Genomic DNA, 26,390 nt, shown 5'->3' on the forward strand with positions numbered 1-26,390 from the left:
CCAAACATGAGCCAGTGTGTGACCTGGTGGCTAAGGCCAATGACATCCTGGCCTGACTGAGCAATAGTGTGGCCAGCAGGGCAGTGACCTTCCCCTCTATTCATGCAGGTGAGGCCACATCTCAGTTCGCTTTTGGGCCACTCACTACAAGAAAGACACTGAGGTGCTGGAGTGTGTCCAGAGAAGGGCAATGGAACTGGTAACGGGTCTAGACAGTAAGTCATATGAGAAGTGATTGAGGGAGCTGGGGTTGTTTAACCTGAAGAAAAGACGGTTCAGAGAAAACCTTATTGCTGTCTACAAATATCTGAAATGAGGTTTGTAGTCWGGTGGGGGGTTGGCCACTCCTGCCAAGTAACAAGTGACCAAGCAAGAGCAAACAGCCTCAATTTGCACCAGGGAGGATTAGATTGGATATTTAGAATTYATTATTTTTTTTWATGGAAAGGGTGGTCAGGCATGAACAGGCTGCACAGGGAAGTGATTGAGCCCGTATCCCTGGAGGTATTTGAAAGACGTGTGGATGTGGCATTCAGGGACAAGATTTAGTGGCAGATTTGGTAATGCTGGGTTAAGAATTGGACTTKATGATCTTAACAATCTTTTCCACCCTAAATGATTCTTCATATTTAAGCCAAAGCAAAGCAGATTCACATTTTTCGTGACTCTGCTTACATTTTCTCTGCTTCCCCAATACCTTGGTGATATGCTTGAAATKACTTAATACAAATCCTACACATCTTGAAAACACTCAAGCAGAGAAGTACAAGGCAAGTGGAAAAGACTTATTTTGTTCCAAATGTGACCTACCAAAAGAGTAGCAAAGTAACGTGCCTTTGAACTCATACCTGTCTGCCAGCTCAATATATGCAGGAGGAAGGAGAATAAATTGTTTCTTATCCCRTATCTTATCCTCTTATCCCTTCCTGTTCAAAAAAGCTTGCTTTCAAAGGTATAAAATGCCAAACAACAGAAGTGAATTTGGACACTGGATTAGTGCCCAGAATGGCTGCTTCTGCAAAAATTCACAAATTCCAGTAACTGCTTTGCTGCAATGGCAAGTAGAAAACCTCATGSCTTTTCCTGGAAAGGAGCATGAAGTTTCACAAAAAATAGGGTTTTTCAATCTTCAAGCTGATCTTTGAGTCTGTCATGGATCTAAAGATGCTCTAAACCCACAGTCAGCAGTCAACTGTTGTCTCCCACCCATCCCGGTGCATCTGTCCTGCTCCCCACTGTCCTGGCTGCTCCTGGCAAGTTGCTGTCTAAGGTCCTCAGCTGTCAGCCAGAGAATATCACATCAATACTCTGACCCCCATTCTTTCAGTCTGTGAGGTCTTCATGCCTTTTATGTTGAGCTGGCAGAATAGCTGGGGCAAACTGGAAGAACAGTATTCCATAGACARTCTGAGACCTGGAGCTAAGAAGAATTCTACAAAGAACTAGTTTAAAGAAATGAAGCAAAACCAGAATACTTTCACAATATTGTAACATTTATATTGTGTATTTAAATCACAGCTTAATTTTCTGCAAAGACAATACTTGACAATTCATTTCCTAGTGTAATCAGTTAAACAAAGAAAAAGGCCACCTTAGAATTAAGTAACCGAGAAAATATACAACATGCTACTTCACTGTTACGTGCAACACTGGCAATAAATTTTGAAACTAGGCACTAAAACTTTGAAAAATGTTAAATTTATCAGAAAACACTAAAATGCTAAATCATTAGTAAGCAATGTTGATTCAATTCAATGCTGTCTGATTTAAAAGACTCATCAGCCTTTTCACTACTTTTACACCTACTAGTTAAACCAAGCACACTCTCAATGCAACATAAGATGCACTTTTCACGTTTGCAAAGAAGAGCAAGAAACAGAAGCTAAAAATGACTTTATATRTCTTATGCAGCTGTTTTGTATTTTCACAAATTTGTGTAGTAAGAACAATGTAAATGCATTGTASGTGCATCATATATACATTCCAGGAGAAACATGATACCTATGTGGCAATGATGGTATAGAAAATGAGATCTATAGGGAGGAGCAAGAGGTAAGACTTTTTTTCTCATGTACCTAAAGTTGAGTAGCATCTCTGAAAAATCAGTCAAATCAAGAAACATCCCTTCGGCCCTCACATGTGGCTACTTGTGTGATCTTGGAGTAGGGAAGAGAAAAAARATCATTTATCAAAGGTGTGAATTCAGTCCTAATGATTTTTGTTCTTTAAAGGGTACACATTAGAAATGAAAGTCTCAGAATCAGAAGAGAGAATACAGAAGATCAAAATTTCATTTAACTCTTCTTGTTTCCAGTAAAAAACATGCCTGTAGTTAAGTTGTATATCAAGTGAATTTCCAATTACTCAAAGTATTTTATTTTCTAAGAAAATAAACCTAAACACATCCCTCCCCCAATCTGACAATTCTTACTACACTGTCTACCAAAGCCTGAAGCCATGCACTCATAACATCATGTAAACAAAATGCTGAGTATTTAGGCAAGCTCTTACACAGATCTGCAGTATATTCATAATTCTACAGAATTTTTAAACTCTAAATGCAAGGAATCCAATCTGGTGRCACAGATAGCATGATTTCTGAATATAATTTCCAGATTAAATTCACAGCCTGGGCAATAACCATCTGCAGTCAGCTTTAACCTCTGCATCCTGGCTAAATGCTAACTGGCATCACTCATTCAAGTCCTTCCAAAAATTCCTTAGAAGTTTCATCCAAATTCAATTTTTTTCACATTCTGTGCTATAAAAGTCTCTAGAGTCTTGCTGCATGCTTTTAAACATCTGCCAGAAGAAACTATACTCCCATGATACAGAGCATAATCTGTTTGCATGGTTTAAAAATACTTTCATAGCCTGTGAAATGGGGTCTGTTCTGTCAGAACAAAATTAAATCGGTTTAATTGGTGAAGAGTCATTCCAGGCACAAAATTAATGAACTCAGTGCAGTGTTCAATCTCCTATAAGTATCTAGCTATAGAGAGACGAAACATCAACAGAAGTGTTCTGTCACTTTTAAAACATTTCAAAGACCTAAGYTGCCATCTTTTACATATTGACTGGAAAACTGGTAAATCACAACCATCTCCAAGGCAAAAGTATATAATAGCATCCTGGCTTTTCACAAACATACTGTACATAATTCTGCTGTAGCAAAGTGAGTGTGGGGAAAAAACCCAACAACTTCTGAAACTGAAATCTAGTGCCAGAAAGAAGCAAAAAAGAAGTGTAAAAGAGGGAAAATGTACTATGTATTACAAATAGACATCAATGAAAAATATTTTTGATCAAAAAAATGCCTTACCTTGAAAAGTTGAGGAAATGAACATGTCTAGTGAATAAATAGGGCTGCTCAGCAGTGCTTATGTTTTTAATCAATTCCATCTAAAAAGAATTAACAAATCAAATTTTCAATGTTACATCTACACACATTTTGAGACAAACATAAAATCATCAAACAACATACAATGATATAATTTTCAAGTCTGAATTACTCAGGACTTCCTTCCCCACTATCCCTCCCAAACACTGTCATCAAGATAGCATGATGAATGCCTTATGTCTAAGCAARAAAGGTTGAGCTGYAGACACCATTTTGCTATCATAGAGYTTATGTACTTCCAAAAGTGGGTATCAGTTTAAGGAAAGGCATAAACTAAAGAAAAAAAAWCTAAACTCTCTAAATCTGCAAGAGTTTTCCAAGTGGCAGCTGCCCTCTGAAGACATTAGCTCCATTCACCCCAATGCCAAAAATGCAAAATGTCTGAAACTGTAACAGAAAGTGGGAACTGAACCAAGGGCCATTTTCATGTAACAATAATGCTGCCAAGACAGCCAGGACTCCGATTGATCTGGTTGCTTAAATATAGACATCAGCACTCGCATAGCTTTTCCTATTACAATAAATTAGAAGCACAAATTAAATTTTATTTGTCTTTTAAAAAGATGCTAAATTCTACTTCAGGTACCTGAAGTAGAACATAACACATAACTTTTTTTTTTTCACATAACTTTTTTTTTTAATATAAATAGTTCAAATTTTCAGAACATTGAAATGGAATAATGTAACCAACACCATGGATATGATCATCTATTTTGTGTAAGCTGAGCTCTAAATATGATTTAGMGGAAACTGGAAGTGTCTAGTGAAGCATCATACTAGGGAGTCCACATTTCAGTTAATTTTGCTTCTTTCTTATTTATTTCCTAAGGTTTATTTTCCAATTTTCTGTTCTGTGTTCAAGTGCAGGCTATGCTATGGACACTGAACACAAATGCACTCAAAATGACAGGTTTATTGATTTTACAAACTGTGTAGCAGAAAGCAGTTCATACATTGTGGAAAAAAAAAAGAGGTAGGTCTGTGAGCCACACATTCTGGTTTGAATCATGTTAATTTACATACTAAATTTAAACACCATTAAGGAGACATTAATTAAAAAAAATATTTCTTGAAACTTGAATGCTTTAGTTGACTTAAACAAAATAAGCAAAAATATGGAGTCCAGCCTGTTGTGTAGTCAAAATAGAGTGACTAGCATGTGTGTAGTTACTAGCAGCAAAAATTCTGCCCTTGCCATAGCAAATAGCAAAACACATTTAGGAGACAGCAATTGCCAAATCTTACCGTCTTCTGTTGTCCAGTTTCAATATACTGATATTCTGCCATGGTTTTTATGTCATGTGTCACATCTTACTGCTTCTTATCCATCTTTCATTCTCCACTTTTTTTTTAGAGCATTTGCCCTGCCACCTTCTTTCAGCCACAACCTATGGCCATTTAACTCCCAGGACTGAATAAAGAAGTGCATACACTAATACATTTTCTTCACTTGACCTCGGTCTTCAACAATTTTATACACATGTATGATGATTACTGAACAAAGAGTTCAGCTTGTCCATCTTTTCAGGATGGACCTTTTTAAGTCAAACTTGTTTGAATACATTGAGGCATACAGACCTTATGCATCAAGACATACTAGGGCTGAGTAAGTATAGCAAGGCAAATAATACTGAAAAAGGCCATAAACACAAAGAAATKGAACATAAGATGAGATTACCAAAAGAAAGACAGTATAAAGGGAAAATAGAAACAAGAGAATATGGAGAGAAGATGTGCAATTAAAAAAAATTTAAAAAGCAAATAAAAAAAAGAGGCAGGAAGGGAATAGCATCCCTGCTTTGGTTAGTCATATGTAGACTCTGGACTGTTTGATTCTAGCACAAACATGTCTTTATACAGTTTCTTCAGTAGAATACAAATGCATGGGGCAAAAAATGTACAAACCTGAAGAGCAAAGCTTGCCCAGATCAGAATTAGAAAGCCCWGGAATCTTTGCAATACTTGGCACAAAGGAATTGAATTTTGTTTGTTCATGCTCTGAAGAGACAAAGGCTTTCCTAGCAAACACAAACCATGCTGACACTTCTTTACAACTGGTAACTCGGTAACTCTCTCTGCCAAAAAATGATATCTATTCACCTTGTGGAACCAAACAAGAGGAGACTGGTGCCTGTGTATTAGATGTCTCAATGGGATTTGGTTGGTGGTTTTTTTTTTTTTTTCCAGGTTTTTTGGTTTTTGTTTTTTAACTCAGACAAGTTACAGGGGAAGCAAAATTCTCAGAACTGTATGAAGCTTTATGTTATATTTTGCATTTTATTTGTGTTTACTACTATCTGCATGAAGTAAGGAAGGAAGATGCCAGAAGGAAGCTACTGATATTGTACGAAAACTCTATTCATGCCCACATGTTCATCACTGTAATTCCATTTTGGAAATGAAAAAACTAGTGTTCTAATAATAATAAATACATAAATAAATAAAAATTACTAGAGTATAAATATGGAGATATAAAGATACTGCACCCAAACAAAGTAATCCCACTAAATTTAAAGCCACAGGCAGCTCTCACAGAATACTCCTAGATAAACTTAGCTGGGGATGTATGTGAGTGTTGCAAAGCACCACATGAGCTTCCCTTGGCTCCCAGCTGTCCCCAGGGCTGTCACCAATTTGCTATCAGGAAGCAGATTCACATCACAGCACTGCCACGTTTCTCACTTCATTTCACCTGATGTCAGTGCCAGGGTCACATGAACCTGCTGCTGGACAAGCACAGGCACTTCAGCCTCAGGAACAAAGGATAGCTGGAAAGATGCACACAGAGCAGGACAGCATCTAGCTCCTGGCTTTTTTTCAATCTCTTGCTACCAAACTCAGTATCTTGAGCTAAGACAACAGCTTGCTCCAAAGCAGAAACAGAATTTTGTTGTGACTTAGAGTACCTTCATATTTAGACACTTAATGATCAACTGGACTTGTAAGCAGATGTGGATAAAGCTACAATGTGCATAAGAACAAACAAGCAAAATCCATTCTTTTAAAAACCCTGCCAAAAGGATAAGTAAGGCTCAACTGAAACAACACACAGATGTCAGGAGGGAAAAATAAATAACTGTAATGGCTCAAGGCCACATGCAACTTGTGGCCATATTTCCCATGGACCCCTCTCTCCCTCTTTGATCATGCTGTCCTGAACTGATCTCAGTCTGACAAACCAATGTATTGCTCAGACACAGTGATCTCTCCCTCCTTATAAGATGATAAAGAAAAGAAAAAGCAAAAAAAAAAAAAAGGAAAAGTCTTTCAGCGTCTCTGAGAAGAGTAAGTTTGGTTTGCTGGTTTTGTTTGTCAGATTTTGTTTGTTTGTATGCTTGTTTCTAAAAGATGAAACAGGAAAGAAAGAAACATGTGGATTACCCACAGCGAGAAACAGTGAGCAGAGGATGAGGATGAAGAAAACAAGTACTTTTGGATGTAATGAGCAATCAAGGAGAATGACACACAAGTACAGATGATCACGTCATCGTAAGTTTGAAAAGAAATAAAAAGGTACAAGTAGCAGAGGATAAGGAGCCCTGGCAAACAGTTAGGGGAGAGATTAATCAGAAAGGAGCATGTACCTGCTAGGATAAGGGCTCATAAAGAGCCATTTCTCTTTCTCATGGCTGCCCAGAGCTCTCTTGCAGGAGTTAGGCAGCTACAGTTAAACACTGCTGYAAAATACACTAATTTGCTCTTGAAAGTAACTAAATTGTACCATAGAGGTAATGCTGCTAAAGAAGGATCCAGAGAGAGGAAAATGCCTGAGGAGTGGGTGTGAAAGCAGGTGATGTGCTGCGCTCCCCAACAGAAAGGGGTGCACGCAGACAACATGGCTGCAGTCTGCAGAGATGCTAAGCCACAGCAAGCAGCTGCCAGGACCTCTGTGGTGTGATCAACACATTTGCTGTCATCCCACTCATTCCCCTCAAACACTAATTAATTTTAAGGAGCAGTGTCTTTTCTACAATAACATCTTTCTACCACTGTCACTCCTTGATTAATATTTTATTCTATGTTTTTCTCCTTAACTCATTTTTTGCACCAATTATTAATTGGGCCCTTTAAAGAAGACCAGATCCACAGAGGCAATCCTGTGAATCACAAGCTACTTTTGAAACTTAAAGCCCACCTGAGAAGGAGCATCAAGATGCAATACTCCAGGATGAAAGTTTTTCCCTTACTCTACACTACCACTGTAGGATCTTAGGTGCCCATACGGCAGAAACCAAACTGCAATGGCTCGGCATCATCTGTCATGGGCTGATGCTGCATTACAAATAACATTCCAGCAGATGGCACCGTGAAGTGACTCCGAGAGGGCGGGATGGAGCCCTGCCTGAGAAGGGAGAAATGTGGGGGATGGATTTTCTCCAGCCGTAGCATTACTCCTGCACAAAAACTCATCTCTGGCCTTGGAGAGAGGACACCTTTCCCTCTTCTGGAGATGGCCAGTCCAGTCTCTGCGCTGACTGCCCAGAAGAGCCACACTTTGTGTGAGATTTGCTATAAGTAAATTCTACTGGGAACAGAAGGAAATAATCAGATAACAATCCCATCCAGACAACAGCCACAATGTTTTTTTTTTTTTTCAGATGCTGTATTTCACTGTGAGAATTCAACATCAAAATGTATAAAAATGGTGAGGCAACTGGGATTTTCCAAGTGCAGTCTGCTGGATCATAATATGGTCTCCACTAATACTGACACAAAAAGGGGGAAAAAAAAAGTCTCTGTATCTATCTTCCTTGTGAGCTCATTACCTTCTTCCACTGCTTTCAATCTCTACTGAAGGCATGTAGGGCTCAGGAGGCACAAGTACCTACAAGAATTTTAGTATCTCACTTTCATCTCAGTACTTATTTCCATAAATAACCCACAACTCCCAGGAATGAGACTAGATCTCCTTTTTCAGCTCTCAAAAGCTTGGAATGGTTTCAAGAATTTCTTCACCTCTCCAAGCTGGTATGGCCAATTTTCTGTCTTTAAATGCATTTAAGAAAAATTAGTGATGGATTTTTAGTGTTTTGAACTGGAATTGCATATAAAGTTGGCTGCACAGCTGTAATGATGGGTGGTAGAAGGAAACAATTTGAGGATAAATTCCAGTTACTCCCGTATGTGACTGGTATTTGTATATCTATAAGCACACTCAATCTGAATGCAACACTTCYCTGAATGCAATAAAATGGGAGTGGAGGACATAGGGCAGGAGAAGATTTCATTTTGCAGCAGTTCATGTGGCATTTAAACCACATCAGTTAGATTAGCATTAATATTACATGTTATTTTCTGTATTTAATTGACTTGAAAATATTATAGCAAATGGCAAGGCACACATTAATACATCTGTTTCCAGAATTCGCTCCTTTATGCCCACAGATGTTCAAAGGCTGCACTTCTAATTGCTGGCAGACACACATAATTTGGAAAAATTTCTTAGTAGGAAGGAGACTAGAAAAGCCAACGAGAATATGGATTTCAGTTGTGTGCAATCCCCACAGTCATTAAGAGCACCTACATGCTTAACTTTATTTAACAACAGCAGACTGCATAAGCTAAATATTTACAGAGAAGTCTTGGCTGGATCAGGGCTTTAACCAAACACAGGAGAGACAAATGACAGAAGGAAGAGAATCATATCATCTCAAGTGAGAAGCCCATGCTCACGCCGGAAGCCTCCAGCACAGCAGAGCTCTCTTTTTTCTTGTTCCAATGCCTGGAGCCTGAAATCATCCATTCCCTTAACTTCCGATTGTGTACACCAGATTAAACGTAGAAAAAATAATTTATTTTTTCATATTCTGCTCTTAGGAATTGAGAAGACAACTAAAAATGCCCTGAATAACAGAATAGTTACTGTCTCCAAGCACCTTTCCTGCTGATCAAAGGCATTTTTCAGCAAAACTAYTCATTAAATTATAACCTATTTTCATTATGGGAAAAAAACCATAAATGAAAACAAAGAGACTCAAATTATTGCAGGGAAATCTACAGAGTAAATCATCAGCTCTGTAGCAATACTTCCAGCACATTTATTGTCTAGCAACTTAACATCTTAGGGAGTGCAAAAGGTAATGCAGATAGTTATGTGTCTGGATTGGTTGCATCAAAAGCGTGTCTGGGCCTCTCTGGAATCTCCATATGCTGGACTAAAGCACAGAAGACCATGCAGAAGTGATCTTGTATCACGTTTTAATTTTTAACAAAGGAAAATCCACTCACCAAAGAAAGACAGAACAGAACAGAACTGAATGGAAGAAGCTGATGAGCGTGAAAGCTGGTGATTATTAACACCTGAAAGATTTTTGGGTTTTATGAYATCTTGCAATCAGAAATGAGAACTGATGAAAGATACAAACAAAACCCAAATAACTCAAAACATAAAACCAGCCATACCCACAGAAATCCCCTATCCTATATCCCAGCAGAAAAATGAACTGGACAGGCTCTGTAGCACGGGATAGTCTGACCCGTTTCTGATGGGATCACATGGCAACCTACCCCGGCTATGTGGTGCTGCCAGTAGGATACACAGAGGGATGCTGAGGTGCCTTCCCTCACCCACAAGCAGGGGCAGTGAGGGGACACTGTGACCCTCCACAGCCTGTCACTGGTGYGTCACACCCAACCATGCATAGCAGCCACCTTTGGGCCGGTGTGGCAGTCCTGGCCAGCTGGTCCCCAGCACTGGCTGAATTTGACTGTTTACAGAGTGTTAGGTCAGCCTGCCGCTGGTGCGACCCCAATGGACACCCTGAAGGGGAGAAAGCCAGGAACTGCAGGAGCAACATCAGCTCCTAAATTTTCATTTGGAATGAACTGCTACATCTAAAACAACAAACATGTGCTCATGAAAAAGCTGCAAGTAAATAACCCCAATCACAGTCACTGGCAGGCCCACATCCATATTGTGATCATCGCACACATCCTCTTGTGGTTTACAGGCTGCCGTTCCTGGAAGTGACACAGGCAGTGGCTGCAGCCTTCACCTGGATCAGCAGCTCAGAATAGCAGCAGTGGGCAACGTGCAGCATCCAACTACAGATGTGCACCTTGAATCTGAGTTTTTCCTGCACTATTTGGATCAATCTACTAATGGAAGTGTTACTTACAGTGGGTATATGGTTACCCCAAAGAAAATTTAAATAACTGGATCTTTTCCAGAAGCTATGCTACAAAACTAATCCTTCTACAGCTTTACGGGAACATAAAGAAGGGTGTCTGGGTAAAGAGGTTTCATGAGGTTTTTTCACTTCCTTTAATRACGGTTATGCAGTGAACATGAAAAAGACAGATAAGCAAGAAGCTGAGATAGGATCAACGATGTGTCATATTATAGCAACATGGGTTAGGCATAGTCCTGGGTAACAACTTTTTGAGGCAACTGATTACTAGAAGTGAATTAAGAAAGTCACCAAAAGAGACCCTTTTGGCTATTATTTACTCCTGCTCTGCTTAAGGAGACCCAAGCTAGGCCTAAATAAGCTGTCCTTGTAATAAGAGAAAAGGCTGTCCCCTGCAGATGTATTAATACATGTTCCAGATGCTGTTAGCACTTAATKTCACTGTACTAACCTTTCTTGCCTCACTGGTAGTCTAACCGCTATGCTGACTGAATTCAAGAGCTGCTCACCGGAAGTTAGTTTTTCTGGTTATCTTCCACATCACGCTGTTCTTGGCTCTGCCACTCATTTCTCTTACTAACTGAAGACACTGAAGAATGAATTGCAAATGATTACTGAAGACAAAGTAGCAACACATCCTTTCATCAGGATTTCTGCTGGCATATGCCTTTGTTTCTCAGTTTTGTACATAATAAGAAAACAGTATCCAAGTGGAGCTGGAGTAACTTACCTGTTCATTTTTGGTCAGTCTTGTTTTGTTATGTATGTCAGACGTAACGAGGTTGAATCCGTGTTTCTCTGATAAAATTCTCAAAAGCAAAACCACAGTTCGACTCCCGCACTTTCCAACTCTGTTGTAGACCACCTGACTGGGGAAAGGAAGTACCTAAATAAAGATTGGAAAAGATGGAGTCAGTATATTGATATTTTTGTTTCTGTGTACCTCTGAATCATGTTTTGACCTTAAGCCAACAGACACATAGAGGAGAATTTCTAGGGCTCTGCCCAGGTCAGAGGCACTCACTTCCTCCAACAAGCTAAAAGCTCTTCCCAACATGGCCCAGAGAAGTGGCAAGGTGAGATAACTACCGTGCAGTTTAATTGGCAGATTGGCAACTAGTCCAGAAATACTATGTAACTGCTGATAAAGAGCTTAAGTTTATTGCTCATAATCTCAATACAAATAGTCAGCTTTAGTTGCCTGTCTCCCATAAGAAGAATTAAAAGGAGTGAATTGGCACTACAGTTTGGCAACTCAAAGTCAATTTGACCTAATGCAAGAAGAATGCTTGAATTGCAAAACTTCAGCTTAAAAAGAAACAAACAAAAAAAAAACGATCAACAAGCAGTTGCACAATGTTAAAATTTATCAGCTCTTTTAATTTCAAATATAAACATGAATCTTTCAAAGACACTCAGAGAACAAATGCCACCGGACAAGAATCTATTTGCAGAATTAAAGACCCAGGGCCACAGGCCAACGGGCACAGTCTGATCATTCTGTACAGGTAATGTTCATAAAACCTCAAAATAGAACAGCCACATCCAACCTGGGATGGTTGGGAATCCAACCTGGCCACTGGGAATGGTGACCAGCCCACACTAACCCTTGCACTCAGTTGTCCTCCCCAGGAAACCAGAATAAGTGAGTACTAATTCAGTGTCTCATAGTATGCCAGATGCAGCCTTATTTTGCTCCTCGTTGATATCTATGGGCTATTGCTTCAGCAAAAGGCATTCCAAAGTCATACTATCACAGTAGAAAGTATTTGCTCTATAGCATAGAGCAGCATATGATAATATAAGCCCAGAAACTGTTCCCAAACCTTTAAATTGGCTGACAGAGTTATGAGCTCATGGTTTCACTCACAGTGGTGCATACATGGCACTTAAGGAAAGATCACTTTTCTATTAAGACAATGGTACACTTTTCCTTGACCCAGGGCTTGCACCTGGGTTCCAGGCAACCTGTGCCCAGCATAAGGAATGGCCAAAGTGATGGTGTGTCTCAACACATAGTTACTTCTGCTGTCAATGTTCTCCCAGCAGAAGGATTTCTAACACAAAAGCAGCCAGATGAGGCAAATGGCACTTTTCAGAGCAGAGTACTTCTTCACTGCATTTGAACAACTACTAGATCTTCATCAGGAAAGCAAAACAATTCCTTAGGCCACCCTTCAGACTACTTTCAAAGAGAACTGTCAACTAGAAAGAAAAAACAAAAAAAATCTACAGGCACCTTGTTGACAGTGTTACACTTCATGACCAAATGAATTGTTACTGGTTGCAATGTTTAGAATATCCTGCAATGCAACATAAATGTGGAGGCCACTGTTCTCCAAATTACCTTGGGAAGGAGTAGGTATTGGGTCATCTTTATTGATACTTCAGTCAAGTATAGCTTTACTGCGCACAGATTACACTTCAGTTCTAACTAAATCCTTAACTGGACTACCAGTAACTTTGGGTAAATCTTACAAACAGAATTCTTTAAAAACTAGATAAAATTAAAGCAGGCCTTCGTAAATTTTCTATTATAAGTGTAAACAACTTTATCAGCTTGAAAACTGACAGTAGTTACAAGTCTGGCCAGTTCTCACATTTGTTTTTGAAACTCACCTTCCTAGCCTAGGTAGCACAATTCTATTCTGCACACAAGCAAAGACCATGGTAACCCCCATAGAGAAGCCACAGCAAGTACTCACTACAGATAAAGGAATCTGAAATAAAGGTCTATTATCTTCCAACCTGCGTTAGGCTTAAAGGAGGCCAGTGAATCAATGTGTTGGTTTGGTAAACAGCTGAATGCACTTAGGTCCAATCAGACAAGAYTCAGGACAAACACTACCACTCAAAGTTCATTTCAGAAGAACAATCAGGAGTGGTAATCCAAACTTACCCTCAGCTCTGCTGAGTGTGGTTGTCTTCAGGGATTCACTCCTGAAGCTCTGCTCAGGTTTCATCTGTTTACGTCACCAGTGCACTTAACACACGCAAACGCCACAAAGGGTGTGCCCAGTGCACAGTGCCTTGCAATATACAGGCTTTTGGTATATAAGCAAGTATTTTTTTAATGTGACCAGTTCTCTTAGGATGCTGAAAATCAGCTTTCTGTGTTTAGGAAATGTCTGAGTTCTTTCTCAGGAGAAGAAATACCTCTTCCAGAAACATAAGTTTGTATCAGGCAGAACTAAAAATGCAAGAAATGGAAAACTTCTCCAAAGAGGAACTTCCCTCTTCCCCCTCATGATAACTCACACGAGACTCAGACATTACAAGAGATGGTGGCAGAGAATGCAATTGAAAAGAAGGTTCCTCTTGTATTAGCAGAAACAAGGCAAGAAATAGCAGTTGGAGGTTTCCAAAATGCTAATTGTATTACATTTTATTATAACAAGAATATATATCATGTGAACTGACTAACAGCTAAGGTAATGCTCTGGTAACCTGATATTCATGTAACAATATACACAACTTCAAAATAATTGCAGAGTGACTTTACTGAGCACTGCATCAAAGCCCAGAGGTAATATAAACAATTCAAACATGTAATTCACTTTGGAGTTATAGAAATTAGCACTTACAGCGATAAAAAAGTAAAACCCACAGTATAGTTACAACAGCTCTCTCCAAGGGTTTTGGAAAGTTACATGACAATTTACTTGTCAGTTCAAACAGKTTTTTTTTTCTTTTGCTCTACAGTTAAAGGAGATGTCAAGAACCGTTGTGAATGAAATCATGTAGAAGAAGCAAGTCTAACCTCAAATGAACTTGCATTACAGAAAATGACTGTCAAGTAGCTCTGCAGAGAGGTCTGCCAGTCTCAGAAAGGGAGCCACTCAACAGATAACCTGACAAAAGCCCAGTTTTTTATCTTCAGTGGGGGCTTTGTCCCCAGATAAATCTTTGCACCATTAAAGAAAATTAGGCTGGATAATTACTTGCTAAACAATGTAGGGATTTACCCATAGGCCTAAATCATTCCACTTTTACTGAGACAAATCCAGTACAATTTTGCCCATTTGCCAAACATTTCCCAATCCAGGTACAAGTTGGCCAGATGAATAACTCATGTCAGACAAATGTGTTCTCAGAAAGCAATCCATTATATTCACAGCTTCCATAAGTAAGTAACTCCTGTCCTTACACAGAAGCAGGAAAAGAAGTGCATACCAGAACTGGCTTCTCCTTTCTGAGCAGACACTAACCTGTGGTCAGGCAGCACTCCATGTTTAGCAGGTGAATAAGGCCAACAAACACAGACAGTACTGGTAAGATTGTGGAAACAATTAAACATCTGCTGACCTTAAATCAATTATCTCAAATTAAATATCTTTATACAACATCACACCTTCCCAGAACAACCTCTTTATTTCCTTTTCCTGTCCAACTGAGACAGAATTATAATAATTTAAAAAATGGCCTAACTGATCAAAGGAATGGCCCATTTGACTGATGAGTGGAGGATTAGGTAACTACAAACCTGAGAGTTGTCAGTAGTCCATTTCCCTTCAGTGTCACTCCTCCTCCTTCAGTGTCCCCCAAGATTACGTATAGCATAAGGCACATTCTTGCCTGCCGCCTGAAGAATTTCTAACACAACTTGTTCCCAAATTTTGTTACCTACCATGTATTTAATTTTTACTTAACCTTCTACCATTTCCAGAGAGTATCTATTCTCACATTGTGGGTTTCATGAAGATAGATCAGATAATTCAGTTATTGGCTTTGAGATCTTCTTAGATACATTGGATGCCTCTTTTTAACTGAGGTTTTCAACAAGCCTGCCATGGTCTTTAAAGACAAATTCAAAGGCCATTAAGAGAGAACCTTCCAACTTCAGCTCAGGAATTGCTGCTCAAAATCTCATTCCAAACAAATATCAATTTGCTCACCTTTACAGCAATCACAATGAATGAGTTGCTAACACAAAGTTATGTCAGGAAAACATGACTRAACAATGAAGAAGGGAGAAAACAAAATAACTTCCTAGCTAGCATCCTCCTTCCCCATCTAAACCACACAGTTTCAGTCATATCAACATTCACCTGTAAAGTGATGCTAGACAGAGACAAGCTTTTTGAATTAACTAACTAACTTTAAATCAGACCAGCCAGCATGGGCTCCTCTACGGTCACTGAAAACACACTAGAAACCACAAGAAAAGGTAAGGATGAAATTTGTTTGTTTTCAAAGTTAATATGGCATATAGTTGCAGCGGAGCATTGAAAAYAAGGCAGAAGAAGGAACAGAATAGTCTTCTGTTGCACTTTCATTAAGAAACTAATTTAATTGAAAAAGGATGACTTCCCACCCCACCACAAACAATGCATTTCATCTGTTAGACAGATGACATATTTGGAAGACTAAGTTACAATGTGTTCTCTAATGGCTCAACATCCCTAAGTACTAAGACAAATTGAAAACATAAGCATGGAGCACAAGCAGCAAAAGGAAATTCGGTGGCAGACAGTCCTCGAATTTATTAAGACAAAAGAAAAGCATTACTATGAAGTGTCTGCCAAAACCTATGTCCCTGATGTGTCCCACAAGACAGATGTGAATAGCCAAAATTAAAACCTCCTGTAATTTTTCTGTGAAGATCTCAGTTCAAAACATAGTAAAGTCTCCCATTAAGTCTCAGACCASGTCCTGTTACAAGGTACTATGGCTATAGAAACAACAATAATATTAATCATGCAAAAATTACAAAGAAAAGGTCAAAGATTCAGTTTTCAATATTCAAAGTTTTGGCTCCATCATGTCAACACATTTAGGTTTGCTCCTCTTATACCTTACACCTGATTTACTTGTCCACAACAGCAGGTTGCAGCAGAGCAAAACCACTGCGCCTCCAATCTGCTGCACAAGACTCACCACCACAGAGCAGAACCAGGTTTATATGAGGCAYGTGAGGCTACAGCAACACAGCAACATTCAAACTCGGCACATGTATACAAAGAGTCAAATGGGTGGGTAGAGAGCCGATGCTCTGTTCACTCAGCAGTTTCAGGTACTCACAGATATCAGGCAGCTTCTGGAGGTGGGAGCAGCACTTTCATCACTCAGTTACACTCACTTGTACTTAAATGATGGCAGCTCAGTTCCAGCTCCTTTCAGGGACAAAGTATCACAAAATGGATAATTGCCTGGGGATGGGGTACAACCACCACCTCCAGATTAATCAAATCTTTTCCTTTTGGCCTTTCTTAACATAGCATTCTTTTTAATCTCTTATTCTTCTAGCTTTCCTCTGCAGTTCGCAACTTGTTCACCTCTTTTAGAGCCAAAATCAGACATAGCGTTGTATCTTATCTCCCTGGTGACAAGAAGAACTGAACAGTTACTGTTCTTGTCTTGCAGACATCTCTTTTTAATACATCTTGGGGTAGGATTTAGAAGAATCAAAGCATATGGTACTTCACCACTATAGAGAGGGATGAAAAACAAAGCTATTGCTCTTTTTCTTCTTTACCCTACGTGAGTGCACGCAGACTGCAACAGAAAAAGAACTGGAAGACCCTCATTAGCTTTCTTATGAAAAGCAGTATATTTATCTCTTATTTTTTAAGTTAATCACATTGTGCAAGTTATCTTTCTGCTATACACCTACTTCATAAGACAATACAGGAGATGAATTATCTAAGAATGTTCTTCACTGATACTGGTATTTGTTGAGAGACCTAGCATGAGTTCAGGTAGGTTAAGAACTTTAGTGTCACTTTAATTACCCATTTTCCACTGGAAGATTTACTATGTAATATCAAAAAACCCTTAAGCTGCAGAATTTGTGCAAGACTGATTTTAACTCCAGAGCAGCATCACGTTATATGTATCTTGGAACTGGGAAGTTTAAAACTGCTGTTTTTCCTTCTGAGCCCAGGGTTTTGTACATTCTGTGATGTGCTCAGAACACACTGGCACAGTTATTCTCTGTCTAAGTAGTAAATCCTATCACATCCAACCCACTTGTTTATATTGGATACTTGCAAAACAAAAGACATTAAGTAACTAAGCCTGGTTTAAAAACTTTTTATAATACTTCACACCACTGGCATTCCCTTAAGTAGCCTCACTACCTTATGGTTGTTTCTATCATTCCAATGCAATATTCACGAATTCACCCTGGGAGCCAATAATACTGGATTTGAATTTGGTGAGTGGTAGACTGCATAATTTATTCCTCTGTATGCACTTGTCTTTCTTCACATTTCTTTGGTACCTATTGTGGTTGGCGATCGATTAGGCTGCAGTTAGGGCAGCAACTCATGGTTTCACCCCTGCCAAGGATCTGTCATGCCGCATTTCAGTTTGCCCTTTACATAACACTCCCTTTCAGGAATTTCACATTCTATTTTAAAGTCTCTAGCATATTTGTCTTTTCCACTGCACTGTGCACAGACACTTTATAAGCCAATCCCAGTATGAAATAAAGGTTGTTTATAGCCATAACGGGATTTTAATTGACTTGTAAAACAGGTCAGTTCTSCTGGACTGTAGCCCACACTCTTGTTACCAATGAGCTGGCTCTAAGGTGCTCTTGCTCTGCATGCCTGTAGGAGCTCAAAGGAAGTTACATCATAGCTTCTGCAGGTAAAAGATTCAAATCTAGCTCATGGCACTGTCTCTTTACTTGGAAGGGACACCACTAAGAAGCATGTATAGGAAGGACAACATGCTTCTAGCACACTCTTCCAGCAGAACCAGAGCTCAGCAGAAATCACTGTGTCATCTAAAATGACTCAAAGACCCAAAATACTTTCTCTGACAGACCACGTTCCATATCKTGAGTCACAAATGGATCTTGTGGTGTTGATGACCACACGTCAGAGGCAATAAACAGAAGAGGCCCAGCATCAAGTACTCCCACCTTGCACACTTTGAAATTATTAATCTGACTTGCTCAGAGGCAAACCAAACCTCATTCCTGYTGACCAAGGCATGACAGCTTTCCGTTTCAGTACAGGGAGTTTCTCCTTGCATCTACTGAAAGTCCTCAGGCCAGCCACAAAGGCCTCCATGCTCTGCCAGGACATCAGGATGCTGTGGGTGCTGTCCTGAGAACTCGCTTTTCATGCACATTTGCCCAAACTCTACCTGAATCACCRTGATACCACCACTCTCACAGAGGCTTCTTCAGCCCAGTCATGAAACTCGGTCCTCTTTGCCTGATGTTTTGACTCTACTTTTGATCACATGTAGGCACGTTCAAAATCTCATTTCTGATTCTGGCCCTTACCAGAGTACTTCACTGCTATTTACTGTTTCCTGAACTAAACTTTATACCTTTGTAAAGCCTGAGTAGAAGACTGCCAGGACCTACTAACTCATCCTCCAAATCACAAGGCTTTCTAAATCATACCAGAATTCTTATTTGGCGGTTTTTCTCAGTTTTGCAAGCCTCTCCAGCATCCCAAGTYCCACATTATTTTTTAACCTTCAAACATCAGAGCCAAGAAAAAAACTTCATTTCAGCTCATGATTTAAGAATATCATCAACAAATTTAAGACTTGCGGTACAAACATGAGTGTTATTCAACTGAGTCTCAAGGCTTAGCAAGATTAACTGAATCAACTTATCACTTCCAAAACATATTCCATCATTTTACCCCTATGCAAAATGGAAGATTTTTGGTTTTCCACTTCAGGTTTAGGCCATCCAGACCCAGTTGCAACAGGACTTTGATATTATAATCCAGCATTTCCTAATAAGATAACGAAGGTGGCCAGATGGARTAGCCATTACTTTCTTGTATGCTATGTTAGTTTATGAATACCTTCCTACCATGGAAAGAAGGAAAAGAGAGGAATGTACTAGACAGCTGGAAATCTAAAACTGTAATCTCTAAAAGATAATCATATGCTATGAAATAATCTGCACAGATTACTTGCAGGTGAACAAAGATCAACAGAATGGATTATGCTCTAAATTTCTTTGAAAGGATAGAGCTTTACCAGCTTCARCAATGGTGATGATTATGTCATGTTTAGTTTTTTTAGCTATGGTATATGACGTGGAACAAAACCTAGATGTTGCAAAATTGGTGATATTAGAATTTTTGTATTTTGGGTCACAGTGGGTTGGCCACTGTGTTAATGTCAGAAACAAGTAAAATTCACCTTTAACCATGCACACAGCGGAACAATTAAAGTACCAACCAGAAGACAAAATACTTTCCAAGCACCTTTGAAATTAGATGAAAACTACAGTCTACTGTCACTCACAATACCTGTTGTCGCATACCTGTTGTCTAAGTCTTTCAAAACATAAWGGCTGCAAATATCAGGCTTACTAAGAACCCAGTCTACTACTGTTCAAATTTTTGCAGGAGATTAGCATGCACAGTATACCTCACATATTTATCTTCCTGTGACAGGCAATCTGGCTTTAATTTCCCAAGTCTCTTTGTACTTCCATTTATGACCAGACAGTTTCCCTAAATCAACACCTTTCTGATATACTACAAACTGAAGAAGCATTAAAAAGTAACTAATAATTTTCTCTATTTCGATAAATAATGGAATCAAGTGATTGTTTTGTCCTTAAGGTTCTTGAGCAATAAATTAATATGAACAAAAAAAAAAAAAATTAGTATTCCAGTATCATTCAAATATTTTTATGATCCAATTCAAACTTAATAGTACAGATTCAGTTTTAGCTTTTGGTTATATCCCCACACTACTACTCTGCTGTATCATTTACCACCTGCAGCTGCAGCAGGATTTCAAACAATCACGAATGACAATGGGAAAATCCTCTGTAAAAACCTGTTTTTCCTTCCCTTGAGATACTGTCATTTAGAAGGAATGAAAGCACAATTTTAAAAGAAYATAAACCATTTATTCTACAAATATTTTACAGGGTGTGCTTGTTTTGGCTAGTGTAGAATTAATTTTCTTCACAGTGGCTTGTATGGAGCTGTGTTCAGCACAAACATAGATATTTTGTTAAAATAAAGAGATACTTTTGTTATTGCCGAGCAGGGCTTACATAGAACCAAGGTCTTGTGCCTTTCTTTTGGCAAGTAGACTGGGGGTGCCTGGCAAACTGGGAGGAGATACAGCTGRGATAGCTGATCCCAGCTGGGATACCCCACACCATATGACATCATGCTCAGTATATTAAGTAGGCAGAAGTAGGAGACGTTTGGAGTGATGGCATTTGTCTTCCCAAGTCAGTGTCATGTGTGATGGGGCCCTGCCCTCCCAGAGATAGCTTTACACCAGCCTGCTCATGGGAAGCAGTGAATTAACTCCTTGCTTTGTTTTGCTTGTGTGTGTGACCTTTTGCTGTCCTTATTAAACTATCTTTCTATCTATCTCAGCTTATGAGTTTTCTAMCTTTTACCCTTCCTATTATCTCCCCAATCCCACTAGACGGTGGGGGGAGTGAGCGAGAGACTGTGAGGCTTGGTTGCTGGCTGAGTAAAACCACAACACTCTGCTTCTAGTAAACCGAGGGAAGTGAAGAAATAGTTCATGTGTTTTTTTAAATCATAGTATTTAATCGATTGTACCAGGCTTAAAAGCTTACTGTAAAACAGTGCTTCAAACTATAAGGCACTAGCAAAGGAAACCACTGCTAACCTTCAGCAGTTAGGTAAATCTGTCCTGGAGGAATACCTGAAAAGCTGGCTTAATTGATCTTCAAGGAAGAACCAGAACCACACCAGCAATGCTCAGGTATAGAAATGAGCCAGGCTTTCGATCATTGCTTGCACTGAGAAAACTGGTGCTGCCACCTTTATTTGAAAAAAACAGACCAGTACCCTGATCTCTCGAAACATGATGATGAGAATACTTTATTCAGATAATAAGCGTTATTTTCAGTTCTTCCACTGGGAAAAAAAAAACCCCACATGGGTATTTAAAAAAATCCAAAGCTTTGGCATCTAGCCATGATGGAGAGCCAAAACTAATACGATTTCCAACAAACGCTGGAACGTACTTTGCAAAAGAGCTACAGTCCAGTGCGTGCCAACTGCTGGTGGCCTTCCACGAGAGCCAACTACACACTGCCCATTTTAGCCATCAGCCATTTCAACCCCAGGCAATGCACTGTCATTCTTTATCTCCACTTCTAGTTTTTGAGCATTTTGTAATTAATTATTTTTAATGTTGGATACATTAATTTCTTCTGASATGTTTTTATATGTCAAATTAAAGCATGCGCAGACCTTAACCATCTGTTAGTTTAAATGAAAGTAGCTATCTAGTCATGTAAATAGAAGCTACTTGAAARATAATGACAATTAGAGTGACTTTCACTCACACCCACAGACTTTACAGTTCAGATTYGAAGCTGTAAGAGGGTAAATAACTACCCTAAGCCAAAAATGCAGTACACGAGATTTAGAAAGCAAGAGCACCTTAGTTCAAATCATGACCCCAAGTTAATACCAGGAGTTATCTGGGGATCTACCAATCCCCACCCATGTTTTGACTACAGGAATAAAAAACAAAACTAAAAACTGCAAACCACTCAGGAATAAGCAGGYTTGTCCAAGAGATGATCAAAGTGATCCATATTTTATCAATGTTTTTGAAAACAGGYAAATACTTCAAAAAGGAAAATACTTTTAACTTACACAAGGCTATATATAAATATATACATATAGCCTGTAACTCCACTGAGCTTTTCACCAAGCTTTCAGGAGTGAGGATGATTACAGAGGGAGCCCACAAACTTTACTGACTGTAAGTAGCTAATCAAAGAGTACCTACCCAACCAATCAATGGTGTAGATTATATATTCAGCTGGCCTTTCTACAGAAAACTGAGCTGCAGCTGGATGAGGCTGTGTGAACATAGTCCAAAATTACATGTTTAGACAGGCAAAAGATATTTTCACAATGTAAACAGGAAAGTGTCTGGGTTGGATAAATCTGTCCAGTTGCTACTGCCCTTTGAAGTATGGATCCCATCCACAGCATCATTAATTAGTAAAGCAAAATTCCTGAAGTAAAAGGACCAAAATCTGAATAAAGTTTTCAAGGTTAAAAACTCTTATCTAGCTGACAAGCCTTTTCCTTACTAGAAGAGCTTGGCATTTCTGAACGCTAATGAGTGTGAGCAGTACAGGTTTGGAATAAGCATTCTCTATCCTTCCAAGCAGAGTGCTCACTGTGGAGACATGACAAACATAATGCTTTACTTCATGCAGGCTATTGTAGTCCTGGACAAGAGAAGCATCCAGAACCAAATCGAAAANAAAAAAAAAAAAAAAAAAAAAGAAAAAAAAATGGAAAAAAGAAAGTATTTCAAAGGAATCAGAAAGTACTAAATAGATTTCAAGTGTGAAACATTCGTTTAGCCTAGGAATACCCATGTCTCATCTCAGTTTGCAATGATAAACATAACAGGTTAATTTCATCACTTTTGCCTACATCCATTTGTTTTTGTAATTGAGTGCACAAAGAAAAAGATTAATTTGTGTTGACAGGAAGAAAATCAAATGTACATCATTCCTCCAAGTGAGCTGCCTGAACTGTAACAGTTTTCAAATACCCTTATAACAGCTGGAAACAGCAATTCTGTTGCACAACAAAAAGAAAGTGAAGAAACCCAGATTCATGTGTTTTCACTGATAACTAAACTAAGTGAAATGGCTTTCCACAGAATCCTCCTTCTGCTGACCAAAGGCTCACTGGTTCACCACACTGGTTCACACATGTGGTTGACCATTTCACCTCAAGCCCTGCTGGCTCAGGATGGAACTTCAGGGTCAGCTGAACAGAGATGAGGGAGGGCTACAACCAGAGGTAGTGGCTACTCACACCCACCCCATCCCTTACTAYTCACTCTCACCTGCTGCACTAGCACCCATAGTGGGCCACACCAGTGAAATAATCTGTCCTTTTGCATAGTACAGTCTGTACTATACAAAAGGAGCTATAATAGGCTGGAAAGACAAGCATAATATAGTATCAAATTGTGTTTTAAAGAATAAACCAAAACAGGAAACCTTAAATGCCTGCTTCCACTTTTTTTCCTCTTGAAGAAACTATCATGATGCCCTTCCTAACCTGAAATGCCATGAGGTATCATGATGATGTGAGGGGAAAGCTTATGCAGCACAGTCACATATGATAAACAGTGAAACTTATACCTAAAAAATGGCTCATTACTCACATTCATCAAATTTATCCTACTTAAAGTACTGCGTTTGCAGCAGAACCCATGTTCCAGGAACTACTGCCAGCCAAAGGCCATCTTCACCTGTCAGATAACCTCCAATYAGTGCAGTGTCTTGGTTTTTTGCATGAAAGTGTTGACAAACAAAACCACCAAAATCCTGCCTCCCCTTGACTCAGTGACAAACATTCCATTAGCTTCATCACAATGAGTTTTAACCCAAGTTACTCATAAACATCTGAAAACGCTTGTGGGGAAAAAAGTCGGAAAGGCCAAGTGCTATTGATGTAAACTCAGCAGAGTTGTTTGGCACAYGTGTAAGACCACAATGAATCAAAAACAGAAGCCAAAAAAAGTAAGGATAAAGCAAACACAAAATTAACAGCAGCTTACCTTTTGAGGCGGTGGTCCATGGTCATCCAGATAAGTGGAATTTCCTACAAAAAAAAAAGAATGATGGAGATAAATAAAAGCCATCCAATGCAACTTCCAGACTTTTCAATTCATAGAACCAGTGCATTCCTCTCCCATTGGTTTTGTGRTGTCAAATAACTCAAGGAAAATAAATTCCCTCTGCTTTAATTTTTGATTAACAAGTAATTTATTTTGATTACATTTGTAACACAGGACTAGATGCACATTGTCATTTCAGAAAAAAATTACAAGGCAGCTTTAATTAATCAATCAGTATTCAATTATTTGTATGACAAAAAATTGCCAGCTACATCTTGTACATTTTAAGCAAGTGAGCACAGTTAACCTCAAAAAGTCTTCTTAAATAATCAAGTATCAAAGGTTTATATTGGACTTTAGTGTGATGGAGCTGACAAGCATTCACTTATCTCTCCTCTAACTATTTTCCCCAACCTCCATGATACTTCTTTGTTCTTAAACAGTACTGATTGAATGGGAGTTGTATTCTGATGTAATTACACCTGCGTTTTCAAGACGTTCTTTTAATTCAGACAAAAAGCTTCAGGAAAAAAAAGCTTCCAAACAGCTACAATGAAAAAGGCAACCATTTCAGACTTTTTACCCATTCCTTACAAACACAGACGGATACATAAAATATACATTCCCACACACACATAGGCTGTCTTCCCTGTAACTGTGCTTCCTGAAMCCTTCTCCCAAAGCATTAATCACGTGCTTTCCCAACATGGTCCAGCAGATGAAGAAACCTTGCAACAAAGGTTCCTCCTTCAGACACACATGCCTCTCCACTCAGTCACCCTCCTACCAAAGACAGCAAAAATACTTCTGCTCTAACCTTACTTCATTWTGAGGTATGAGATTAATTTTTACAGGTTACTAGGCATCCAAAAGTCACATGGAAGAGGACTTTAAAATGCTTGTCCAGCTCATGAACATCTCTGCTCCTGGCATGGTGAATAGTCAACAGAAACTTCTTCTGAGGCAACACRGGCCAGTGGAATAAAGCATATTACACAAGCAAAGAGCTCATCTCTTGTCGATCTGGCCAAACCCCTCATTTTCCCAAGAGCCAAAAAACCCCTCCAGAGGTTTGTGGATCCAGGAGTCAGGAAGGAGATATTTGTGTGTGAGAGTTACAGTTACAGAACAAAGAGGTGGAGCTTTGGTGTGAAATATTCCAGTAAGCTGTGGGGGTTGGTTTCAGCAGGAAAAGCAGGGGGCTGGAAGTGGCAGGGCCCACCATCACCCCCTTGCCTGACTCTTAGGAGACGTAGCTGCCWCCTGGACCACACCATCTTGGGGACAGAAAGCCTGCTGGCCATCACTGCTGCTGCAGCATGATGGATTTCTAAGTACAATAAAAAGCTGGGATTACTTCTCAAAAGTATTTTGCTTTCTATTTATTCTCTGTTTTTCCAGCATATGTTATAAAGCCATAAAAACTTTAGTCAAAAGGCTTCAAACTCACCTAAAGCTAAGTCCCAATACCCATTGCACATTCTTTTACAGATACAAAAGTCTGATGGTCATCTTCTGAATAATCTTTTGAAGCATACCAGAAACTCATCTCTCTATACAATGGACACAAGTACCCATCCTTTGAACAATCCAGCTGCTCAATTTAATGCCGTAGATAATATGGTTGATGCCCTACATTCAGGATAATTTCTTTATTCATTCCTCTGATATGATTTTAATTGCCAGGGGTGTAATTCAGCTCCCAGACTGCCAGAAGAGTTGGCAGTCTGGCTTCCTGTAAGAGTAGCTACTCCACACACACAGAGATGGACCTGAAAATAAACATTTCTTCCTTCCAGTTAATCTGGGAAGAGAGCAAGGAAAGCTTCTCGTTCAGGATTTACCTTGCCTGTAGAATCAGGCTGTTACTGGTTCATAGCAGCTTTCTCCTCTTGGCAATTAAGCGTGCACAAAAGACCGACACTGCTGTTGATAAAAACATTTCTTATAGTTTCCTCACTGCATCAGGAAAATTGTTTCATTTTGATACATAACAAAACAAGTGATGTTTGCTGTTTAAACAAGTCAACACACTAAAAATGTCATAAACATTAAATGAAAACTGTAAATTAAAGAAAATAAAAAGCAAAACTTTCAGTTTCATAATTGGTATTAAGGTGGTTACAGGAGTAACAGTATTTTTTTGCTTGTCTCCTTAAACCATACGCAACTCATGCTTACCTAAATAAAAGGAATATTATCTACATGGATATTAGCTATCTTTAGCAATCACCTATCACAGCCAGTTTTGATGYAGAGAGGGATTTGAATCA

General features: G+C 39.1%; 1 protein-coding gene across 1 annotated transcript in view; it reads right to left on the reverse strand.

Annotated features, from left to right (window-relative positions):
* Nucleotides 1–26,390, reverse strand: part of UST (uronyl 2-sulfotransferase) — a 148,987-nt gene that overhangs the window by 68,446 nt on the left and 54,151 nt on the right. Inside the window, exons 2-4 of the mRNA XM_057363991.1 lie at nucleotides 24,058–24,101; nucleotides 11,261–11,416; nucleotides 3,323–3,402 (exon numbers count right to left, since the gene is read on the reverse strand). Of these exons, the coding sequence (XP_057219974.1) occupies nucleotides 3,323–3,402; nucleotides 11,261–11,416; nucleotides 24,058–24,101 (280 nt within the window). The remainder of the gene's footprint in view (nucleotides 1–3,322; nucleotides 3,403–11,260; nucleotides 11,417–24,057; nucleotides 24,102–26,390) is intronic.

Source organism: Malurus melanocephalus, unplaced genomic scaffold, assembly GCF_030028575.1.
Source record: "Malurus melanocephalus ecotype Western Australia unplaced genomic scaffold, MMel_1.1 scaffold_33, whole genome shotgun sequence".
In the NCBI taxonomy this organism is placed as follows: Eukaryota; Metazoa; Chordata; class Aves; order Passeriformes; family Maluridae; genus Malurus; species Malurus melanocephalus.